General features: G+C 45.7%; 3 protein-coding genes across 3 annotated transcripts; all 3 read right to left on the bottom strand.

Annotated features, from left to right (window-relative positions):
* Window positions 1-287: 287 nt before the first annotated feature.
* LOC308675748 (actin, cytoplasmic-like) lies at window positions 288-1,400 on the bottom strand (the record flags this gene model as incomplete). The annotated part of the gene is made up of 1 exon (XM_081341270.1): window positions 288-1,400. The coding sequence occupies one exon, from the start codon at window positions 1,398-1,400 to the stop codon at window positions 288-290; it is 1,113 nt and encodes a 370-aa protein (XP_081197396.1).
* A 1,373-nt stretch (window positions 1,401-2,773) lies between these two features.
* Window positions 2,774-3,928, bottom strand: LOC308675747 (actin-related protein T2-like; the record flags this gene model as incomplete). Its single annotated transcript, XM_081341269.1, has 1 exon — window positions 2,774-3,928. The coding sequence occupies one exon, from the start codon at window positions 3,926-3,928 to the stop codon at window positions 2,774-2,776; it is 1,155 nt and encodes a 384-aa protein (XP_081197395.1).
* A 1,479-nt stretch (window positions 3,929-5,407) lies between these two features.
* On the bottom strand, window positions 5,408-6,541 carry LOC308675796 (actin-1-like; the record flags this gene model as incomplete). The annotated part of the gene is made up of 1 exon (XM_081341342.1): window positions 5,408-6,541. One exon carries the CDS (start codon window positions 6,539-6,541, stop codon window positions 5,408-5,410), a length of 1,134 nt encoding a protein of 377 aa, XP_081197468.1.
* Between the last annotated feature and the right edge of the window lie 4,565 nt (window positions 6,542-11,106).

The following is an 11,106-nucleotide window of genomic DNA, read 5'->3' as shown; positions in this document are numbered from 1 at the left end:
TCCAGCACTGAACCTCTGGCAAACAAACAGCTTGACACTCCTGCTGACATCAACTCTTCCCCCTCCCACAATACACGCAAAACAACTTCAGGGGGTCCTCAAAATACGGCCAACAAGGCCGCTTTCTTTGCCTCACCCATAAGGGAATTTTTGTGGCTGCGTTCTAAAAAAAATACAAGACATGGGTTTCTTTGTGGAAAGGTTTACTAGCCCCTCGCCAGCATTTCCAATCAATTTTTTTGGAGTGTAGGGTGAGGGGGCTTTTATAATTGGCCCATTTATTCTTCTCAGAAGCATTTCTTCTGCAGCACGGTAGAGCCGACCTCTCTATATTCTTGCTGCGTGACCCACATGTTCTTAAAAGAAGGCAAGCTGGTGAGCACCGATGCGCCAATCCAGACGGAATGGATCCGGTTTGCTGGGGCTTCCAATTTGGTCGGCAGGCCCTGAGGGCCCAGGCTTCGCAACTCTTTGAGGAGACGTTCACTAAGACCTGGAAAGAGAGTCGATCCTCCAGCTATGATGAGGCTTCGCCAGAGGTCCTGGCGGATGCCTCCATCACATTTGGAGATGCTCTCGGCCATCATCTGGTGAATCCCCGGCGCCGTGACTCCAGCATCCGTCGGGTTAAACAGGGATTCAGGAGCTCGGAAGAGCTGGTCCCCAATCTCCACATGTGTGCCATCAGGAAGTGTGTATTCGCGAATGGACCCTTTGTCCTTCTGGTGATTTGAATCCAGAGCCACGTAGCACAGGTTCTCCTTGATGTTCTTCACAATCTCCTTCTCCGCAGAGCTCAAGAAGTTGTGCCCGCTCTCCAAGAGAAGCGTTGCCAGATACCTGGTGATATCGCGTCCGGCAAAATTCACCCTGGAGATAGCGTGTAGCAAGCAGTGGCCTTTGTAGATGGGGACGGTCAGAGTGACCCCGGCGCCGCTATCTAAAACCAACCCTGTTGTACGGGCAGAAGCGTACAAGGCCATCAGAGCTTGAAGGCCTACAAACATGGCCGGCACCTGGAAATGCTCAAACATGATCTCTGTCATCTTCTCTCTGTTTGCTGTTGGGTTCATGGGTGCTTCGGTCAACAACACCGGCCTCTCCTTGGCTCTTACCTTAAGTCCATGCCTGTAGATGTATCTCCAGATCTTTTCCATATCATCCCAAGAGGTCACAATTCCGTGTTCCACTGGGTATTTAAAAGATAAGATACCTCTCTTGGCTTGGGCTTCCTTACCGACGTAACACATTCTCTGAACCGGGCCAAACATGATCGCGCGGGTCTTGGGGTAGCCAACAACTGTAGCCACCGTGGTCCTGGGGGCCTCTTCTCCAGAAAAGCCTGCTTTGCAAAGTCCTGAGCCATTGTCAATAATGACAGCTATTCTGGACTGAGACATCTTCAATCCAAAGAACTGAATTTGTAACAACTGTTTTCCTAGCTCTAGTAGAACAGAATGTTGCGTCCATCTAGGTTCTAGATCCTTGGATATCACAAAAGGGATTCTCCCTTTTCAAAACTGGCTTCTCACATTATGTACCTATGACATATATTTCTGGAAACAAAGTCTTCTCCGAATAGCCAGGACTTGTTTTGGGAGAGATTGCGAGCATCCAGAGTGGAAATTCAGAGGTTACTATTATTATGATTATTACTACCAGTTGTCTTTCTGAACCCAGCTCAAAAAGGATGCTTCAGGTGACCAAGGATGTTAAGGACCATGATGCTTCCTATCCACAGATCCTAGAAACGAGCTCTGCAGTTTCAATTTATTCACAACTGCTCGTCTGGGGTGTTAAACTGGATTTTGATCTTCTCCATTGAATTTGGCCGATGTTTAATAGGCTTTTATTTTGATCTTCAGTGGTCAGCCAGTGGAGATCAGCTTGAGGTTGACATCAGAAAAGCCCAATGACCTCAAAAGAGAACAATGGAAGTGATAAGATTAGTCTAGTATTGGTGGCCACCTGGGTTAATGTAAGGCTAATTGCAGTAGTCTAGCTAAGAGATTGCAGTAACATCTGACAGTTTACCTTCCAGCTGGTAAACCATGTTTTTTTTCCATCCTTCGGTGGGTTTAAAACTCCGTGGCTCATTTGACACACCCTGATTGTTGAATTAACTATGGTCTAGGTTTGCTCAAGGCAGAGAACTTAAACTAGGCCAACAGGCAAACTTCACACAGGACACTAAGCCACAAAACCCAAAAGATTCAACTCTGGTTTAGCTCAGGGAGTTTGGCACGTGCAGCTAAGGGAGACAGTTGTTAAGTGAGTTCTTGCCTCCTTTTACGACCTTCCTCGCCACAGTTGTTCAGTGAATCCCTACAGTTGCTAAATGAGTCACATGGTTGTTAAGTGAACCTAGCTTCCCCCTTTGCTTGTCAGAAGGTCGCAAAAGGGGGAATCGTGTAACCCCCGGATGCTGCGACTGTCATAAATTTGAGTCAGTTGCCAAGCACCTGGATTTTGATCCCGTGACCACGGGGGGGGGGGAGGGGGCGCTGCAAGGGTCGTAAGCGTGAAAAATGTAAGTCACTTGTCCCAGTGCCATTCAAACGGTAAATGAATCACCTCTCGCACTTAAGGTATCTAGGCAGGAGATACATTAAATCCCCATAGTTTCTCAGGCCTTAAAATCAATTATTTATTTAACCTTTCGGGGAAAAGGTGAAAGCTTGTGATTTGTTTTGTTTCAATTGCCTTCAGCTCTCTGACGGATGCTGCTGCAGCTTTCATAGCCAAAACAGGAGACATTTTTCCTGTCCCCTCTTCAATAGCACCGTCGGTGGACAATATTCGGCCCGTGTTCTCGGTAATCGGCAGCGGTCACCCACATCTGCTTGAAGGTGCTCAAGCACGTGATGATGGACGCCCCGATCCAGGCCGAGAACCATCGGTCTGGCGGAGCAATGACCTTAATGGGGACCCCTTGGGGGGCTTCCCCTTCCAAGCCTTTGAACATTCGTTCGTCCAATCCTGGGAAAAGAGAGGACCCTCCTGAAATCAGGACGTTGGAATAGAGCATGTTACGGAGCGTGGGGTCACATTTCCTGACGCTGTGGGCCACAAGCTTGGGGAGACCTTGACCCTTGTGGTTGATGTTGCTCGGGGTGAAAAGGATCTCCGGAGCCAGGTAAAGGGGGTCCCCAATTTTGATCCTGTTGCCGTCAGGAAGCTTGTATTCTTTGGGGAGCTCTTCGGAGGACTTGCTTTCTCGGTGGCGGGCGTCGAGAGTCACGAAACACAACTTGACCTTGATGTCTTCCACCACTGTGTTGGCTTCCGGGAAGTTCCAGAAATATTGCCTGTTTTCCAGAAGAAGTTCCCTCAGGAACTGTGTGATGTCTCGTCCCCCGAGGTCCAGCTGGGTGACCGCATGAGGCAGACAATACCCCTCGTACACCGGGACGGCGTGGCTGACTCCAAACCCACAATCGATGACCATCCCCGTGTAACGGGCAGAAGCGTAGAGGGAGAGGATGGCCTGGATGGAGAGGTAGAAAGCCGGGACCTTAAAATATTCAAACATCAGCTGGGTGAGCTTAGCTCGGTCCTCTTTTGGGTTCAGGGGAGATTCTGTCATCAGCAGAGGTCTCTCAAACGCCTTCACCCCCAACCCTTTGTCATAGATATACTTCCAGATGATCTCCATCTCATCCCAGGAAGTGATAACGCCTGCTTCCATGGGGTACGTCAATGAGAGGACATCTTGTCTATGCTGGGCTTCAAATCCCACGTAGCATTCTTTCTGCTTAGCCTTGGAAAGAGGCAGCTTGCTTCTGGGGCAACCGAGGACGGTGGTCATGACATGCCGCGGGCTAATTTCTCCAGAAATCCCAGATTTGCACGTTCCAGAGCCATTGTCAATGATCACAGCTTGCGAGCTGGAGATTCGAGCCTTAGATGCCAAACCTTCACGGCCCATTTCAGGAGAATGTCTACCTGTTCAGCACCTGACCATAGGCATGATGTGGCAGACCCAAAAGAGTATCTCTGAGAGTTCCCTGGGAATAAAAACCCTTCTGGTTTCTCAGCACTTTATCACGGTCTCTCTGATTTGAGAAAAAATGGAAAAATGGTCCATAGCCATGACTTCACAAATGAATGAGGTCCTGCCTAACCATTGTTTAGTTGTCTCTAGGAGACCAGAAAGTTCAAGAGGGCCTTCAAAGCTGTTTTGATGGAGACAAAGATGATTTCAACTCTACTCTTGATCAAGATCCACTAGCTTGCTGAAAGATGGTCTTCAGATATTTAGAATGAAACCAGAAAGTTCAAGAGGGCTTTCAAAGCTACTTTGATGGAGACAAAGATGATTTCAACTCTTCTATTGGTCAAGACCCATTATCTTGCCCAGAGATGGTCTTCAGATATTTAAAATAAAAACTACTTCTGGCCCAATGATGACTTTCTAAGAATCCCTCCTACTCTATGATTGGATGATTCTTCCCTGCTCCTTTTGGAGGTGTGTTTGAGGCATCAAATGGTGGGTTGTTGTTGTTGTTGTTGTTTGCTGGTGTGGGTTGGTGTTTCCTGTTTTACATTTTTCTCTCCAACTTCTCTGGTTGCTCCTGAAAAAAGTGCTTGGATGTGGAAACATTTCAAGAGGAACCATTTTCCACACTGCCTGGAAGTCTTCATTCATGGTCCCTTAACCTGCCATCCTGCAATTTCAGTTGTCGGATTTCTTAGAATATAGAACAATAGGGTTGGAAGGTCCCTTGGAGGTCTTCTAGTCCATCCCCTTCCTCAAGCATGAGTCCTTCTACCGTTCCCTGCTTACAGTAAAAATTACAAAAATATGGAATGACCACTAGAGAGCAGAGGTGTTTTTCCTTGTTGCTGCCCTCCCCCTACTGGTAATCTGGAGAATTGCACCTTTTTGGAAAAGCATTAGATTTACAGAGATGCTCATTGTAGGAAGGAAAAGCTAGTGATGACTTTTTTTTTGGTCTCGGATTGATTTGGTAATTAAGATAGCCCTTTTTCTTTCCAACCCTTGTTTATTTTCAGGAGCATAATTTATCAACACATACCTCCAACCCGTTTTGTCTCTTTGGCCCTCCCCATCTCAGCATTTTCAGTTGCCATGGGAAGCAAGTCCACCATATGTCTTTTATTAAGCAAGGAAAGCAAAAGAAGGCATCTGAAGAACAAAAGACCAGGAAGAAACCGTACCATGATCCTTACGCCCGTCACTCCGTCATTTATTTACTGCAAATCCCAGCCAGTCAATACCTCCGAAAACAGATTTCATATATACATATAAAATACACACATACAGGAAATCTGTCTTTGGATGGACACAACAGAAGTTCAGAGAATTAGGGATTTTTCGTGAATGTTCCTCTAATTGTTTGAACTTCCACTGTTCTAACCCCTATACAAAGGGAGATGGTCGCTCCTAGAAGCATTTCCGGTGCACAACACCAGGTCCAAATTCTTGGTAATCGTTCAAGGTGACCCACATCTGTCTGAATGCCGTTAAACAAGTCAATATGGAGGCCCCGATCCACACACAATACTTCCTTTCCGGAGGAGCGATGATCCTGACTGATATCCCGAGAGGAACCTGAAGTTGCATCTCTTGCAAGAGCCGCTCATCCAGCCCGAAGAACAAGGTTGATCCGCCCGAAAGGAGAATGTTTCCGTAAAGATCTCGTCGGACGTCAATGTCGCATTTCATGATGCTGTTGAAGACCATCCGATGAACGCCGGGCGCGTCGATGCCGATGTAGGTGGGGGCAAAGAGGGCTTCAGGAGCTCGGAAGAGTTGACTCCCAATTTGGATGATGTTTCCGTCAGGCAGTTTGTACTCCCTGAGAAGGTACTCTGGTTTGGTTTTCATTTCTTGGACGGGGTCTAATGTCACGTAACACAGCTTCTCCTTGATGTCCTTCACAATTTCTCTTTCGGCTGTGCTGACGAAGGAATGCCCGCTCTCTAGAAGAAGCCTCATAAAGTATTCCGTGATATCCCGTCCGGCGACATCTAACCTGGAGACGGCATGGGGTAAGCAGTACCCTTCATAGATAGGAACTGTGTGGGTGACCCCATCTCCACTGTCCATGACTATACCGGTGGTACGCGCTGATGCGTAGAGGGCCAGTGTGGCCTGGACTGCCACATACATCGCTGGGACCCTGAAGTTCTCGAACATGATCTGAGTCATTCTCTCCCGGTTCTGGAGAGGATTCAGAGGAGCTTCAGTCAGCAACACGGGCCTCTCGCTGGACTTGATCCGCAACTCACAGTCATAAACGTGCCTCCAGATGCGCTCCATGTCATCCCAAGAGGTCACAATGCCGTGATCGATGGGGTAATTCAAGGATAAAACGCCCCGTTTGGACTGAGCTTCTTCTCCGATGTAATATTCCTTCTGGCCCGCTCCGAGCATGGTTGCTTTGGCTTTTGAGCGGCCCACAATTGCCGTAATGACTGATCTCGGAGCGCTGTCTCCAGCAATGCCAGCCTTGCATAATCCGGATCCATTGTCAAAGATGACAGCTGGGGTATCTAAAAACCTAGGATCGGACATTCCGTGGACTGTTGCTTGCTCACCTGGAGAAACGGTCTGGATTGGAGGCCGCTTAGAATGCTGGAAAGGAAAAGGTTCTGGCACAGTGATGTCACACACAATATTTCTTCAGGAGAATTGCTGGCCGAGGAAGGCAACTTGAGAGGCTGGAAGGATGCTACAAGATGCTACTCCCAATGTTAATAACAGAAAAACAGAGTTGGGAGGGACCTTGGAGGTCTTCTAGGCCAGGGGTCCCCAACCCCAGTACCAGGCCAGCAACCGGTCTGCACAAACAAGCAAAGCGTCATCCGTGGGATGCAGGCAGCACACAAAACCACGCACCCTCCAGTCCACGGAAAAACCTCTCTCCACGGAACCGGTCCCTGGTGTTTGATGTCTGGACGAAGGCATCAACAGTCTTATGGAAAAAGGAGAACTTTACAAGAGGTTTTCAAGAAGAGACTGGACAGCCGTTTGTCTGAAATGGTGCAGAGTTTCCTGCCTGAGCAGGGGGTTGGACTAGATGACCTCCAAGGTCCCTTCCAACTCTGTCATTCTATTCTATTCTATTCTATTCTATTCTATTCTATTCTATTCTATTCTATTCTATTCTATTCTATTCTATTCTATCCTGTAGCCCAAATAATGGAAAACATGAAGGATTCTGGGAAGGAGAAGACACGAGTTCAAGTAGAACTGGTTTTCTTCTCACTTGCCCAGGGGCGAGAACTTCATTCCAAGCACTGCCTTTCTTCTCCTTCTATCCTGGATCAATGCAATTCATTTCCACGGCTCTTTTCTTTTTTCTGCTTTGTTTTTTTATTTTAAACCATTGAAACCAGTGGCCCAGTTAATGAGAATTGCAAGGGGAAACTCATAACAGGTCTCAGGGTTATATTTTAACTGATTCTGCTTATGGCTAGGAATGAAAAGTATCCATCTTTTTTCCTGGGGGTGGGGGAAGAGAAGATTATTGTGATTTCCAGGGCTTTACTTCTACCTCATTTTTTTTTAAAAAAAACACTATGTGGTGTAAGGTGCTGAAGACGGTGAGGTTGAAAAGGTCTGTGTAATATAGGAAATCAGTGCCAAAAATCAGATTGCAAATAGCTTGTTAAGGTCTTCAGTGTTGGGTTCCAGAAGGAAAAATGTTGGATTTTGATGATGACTTCCTTCCTTCCTTCCTTCCTTCCTTCCTTCCTTCCTTCCTTCCTTCCTTCCTTCCCTCCCTCCCTCCCTCCTTCCTTCCTCCCTCCCTTCCTTCCTTCCTTCCTTCCTTCCCTCCGCTCCTTCCTTCCTTCCTTCCTTCCTTCCTTCCTTCCTTCCTTCCCTCCCTCCCTCCCTCCCTCCTTCCTTCCTTCCTTCCTTCCTTCCTTCCTTCCCTCCTTCCTTCCTTCCTCCCTTCCTTCCTTCCTTCCTTCCTTCCCTCCCTCCCTCCCTCCTTCCTTCCTTCCTTCCTTCCTTCCTTCTCTCCTCCCTCCCTCCCTTTTTTCTTCCCTGCCTTCCTGCCTCCCTTTCCTTCCCTCCTTCCCTTCCTTCCTCCTTCCCTCCCTCCCTTCTTTCCTTCCCTGCCTCCCTCCCTTCCTTTCCTCCTTTCTTCCCTTCCTCCTTCCCTCCCTTCCTCCTTTCCTCCCTCCCTCCTTCTCTCCTCCTTTCTTCTCTTCCTTCCCTCCTTCCTTCCCTCTCTTCCCTTCCTCCTTCCTTCCTCCCTTCCTCCTTTCCTTTCTTCCTCCCTCCCTTCTCCCACTTTTGGTCTCTCCTCCTTCCCTCCCTCCCTTTCCTTCCCCCTTCCCTCCTTCCCCTTTCTTCCTTCCCTCCTTTTATTCCTTCCCCTCCCTCCCTCCCTCCCTCCTTCCCCATCCTAATAACCTGTTTGGAAAGTAAATTAAGGGCTAAAAAAGAATTCTCTGAATAGAGAACAAAATAGAGAGCCAGGGACAAATGGAGGAACATTTATTTCTCCCCCCCCTCAAAAAACCCCACATCGACAGCAGAGGGGAAGAGAGTAAAAAAGAAATTATAAACCACACAAATAAAATGATAGAAAGAAAGAAAATGGAGCCGCGGGGGGAGAGGCCTCCGAGAGGAGGGGGAGAGAAGCCCAAACCTATAGCATTATCCTTTTATGGGAAACTTAAATTAATGACTTGGTAACTTGAAAATCTCTCCCCCCCCCCTGGCTTCCCAAGACAGGGCCATCTACTTTTTAAACCCATTCTGTCCCATCTGTTATCTCTGGAGGGAATGGGACTCTAATCACGCCACGCAGAAAGTAATCAAACCCTTCTGCTTGAGATCAGCAAGCAAGGAGGCAAAACTCCAAGGAGCCCAGACTTAATTTCAAAGAATCTAGGTGTGTGTGTGTGTGGGGGGGGGAAATGGCATTTCCAGATGCATATATTATGTCCCACTTTGGGGGAAATGTGCGGGTTTTTCTTCCTCCTCCTCTCAACGTTGCGCGAAGCCCAAGATGCAATATTTGAATAGCACGCTTGGCTGACCACTACATGTTTAAGGTCCCACACGCAAACCACAGGCCAACAGTTTAGAGCAGTGTTTCTCAGCTTTGCCAAGTTTAAGATGGGTGGACGTCAACTCCCAGAATTCCCCAGCCAGCTATCTACCTACCTGTCTGTCTACTTATCCGCTTGCCTGTCTACCTATCTACTTGTCTACCTATCTCTTTATCTACCTATATATCTACCTGCCTATCTGCCAGTCGCGTAATTTCATGGGTAAAGTTTGTGTCCGGCTTCCTTATTGATTGATTGATTGATTGAATTGCTATCTGTCTTCCTAATTGTACCTTGTTCTACTTTTATCTACTGAGAGACAGTGTGTACTCAAGATTTGCACACCCATCTCACTCACAGAGTTAAAACCAGTTTTCCCACCTTCTTCTCATAATTACGAGGACAAGGTCCACCCATGGCTATGAACAGACCCAGTGGCAAATGCAACTGAATATAATTTAAGCAGAAGGGGAAGTATAAATTAAGTGGAATATTAAATTTGAAAAAGTGCCTTAAGGATGATCTTTGGAAGATACGTGATCTCTGTCTGCCCTAAGGGCCTCTCTGTATTTTACAGGTTTATTGTCAATTTGCAAAAAATATGTAGAATACAGTTATTTGGATAGCAAAAATATAGACCAGTGGGTGGCAGTAAAGAGACTCTGAAAACAACTCTATACTGCCCCTAGTGGCCATTTGATTTCACACTCTGAGAAATATCTTTAAATACACTGTATAAATAAACTGTAAATATACATATATAATGTAAACAAATCCCCCCTTCTCTTTTCTAACAAGGTTGGCTTGCATAATCTTTTAGATGTAACTGAGCTTTTAAAAAAGTTACGTTTTCGTGTTTATTTTTTTTTAAAAGCAACAGATAGCAATTAATCACAGATTTAGCTAGAAGACTATAACTCTTCCAGGGAAAAATATCTCTATAGAAAAAGGAAAAACCTTAAAAACGATATGAAATACAGTAAATAAAAATCCCGGGTAATAAAAGTGCAATATAAATCAAATTTTGAGATTTTACTACATGTTTACCATTTTCAAAACTTAATTTTACAGGAGTAAAAGGTTTACATTCCACGTATTAAACATTAAGCTGAACCCACCTTTTTGGCCAGGCAGAAAAATAATTCAACAGAGATCACATGGTTTCCCGTAATGAGTTAGGAAATGATATTTCCTTTGCATTGGGGAACAGCTACGGTTGACTTACTGGATACAGAGATGGGTGAAAAATCTCATTCCGGATATTTCTTTAGGGTTTGAAATAAACGCCAAGATTTTAGGCTTTTTCATCACGGCGATGGAAAGATCTTAGAATCTGCCCACTTGAAATGAGCCATTTTGTTTGTCCAACCAGCCAGTATTTGTATAATTGGGAGCATGTTGACCACAGCATTAGCTATTTAGCAATTCAAATAGTACTTCCCTTTCTGTTCTCTCCTGACCAACGCTAACCAGTACGCAAGGCTGAGAATTTCATTCAAGTTTGAACATTTCGTTCAAGTTTTTTTATTATTTTTTTTATTATTTTAGTCAAAAGAAAGTTAAAATACAGGACTGAAAAAAGAGACAAAAAGAAGAAGGAAAAAAACAAAGCAATCAAGACATTTTAAACAATGCATCAAAAAGAAAAGAAATTGAGTTTTTAAATTTGGCCAAAAGCGTAGTTTGCAGATCGATTCCTTTGTTGTTGGCAAACCTTTCAGTCTAGATAGAAGCACCTTTTGGTCAGGTCTGTAGGGACTTCTAGATTGAGAGACCACATAATCTGCAATAAAAAAAATTAATCTTTAATTCAGGGGCTGTTGAGCCTATTTATATGACTCTGTAGTGTCTCAACCTTGGCAAGCTGAAGATGTGCGGACTTCAACTCCCAGAATTCCCCTTGCTGGCTGGGTAACTCTGGGAGTTGAAGTCCACACATTTTTCAGCTTGTCAAGGTTGAGAAATGCCGCTCTATCATAGCAACTCTTTTTTCTGGAGGACCTACCGTGCCGATCGAGAAACTCCCTGCCATGTAATTAGCTTACTGTTTTTAATATAACACAATTGTCC

Source organism: Vipera berus (assembly GCF_964194415.1).
Source record: "Vipera berus genome assembly, chromosome: 17".
In the NCBI taxonomy this organism is placed as follows: domain Eukaryota; kingdom Metazoa; phylum Chordata; class Lepidosauria; order Squamata; family Viperidae; genus Vipera; species Vipera berus.
The sequence above is the reverse complement of the archived record's forward strand: the minus strand, read 5'-3'. Positions and strand labels throughout refer to the sequence as shown.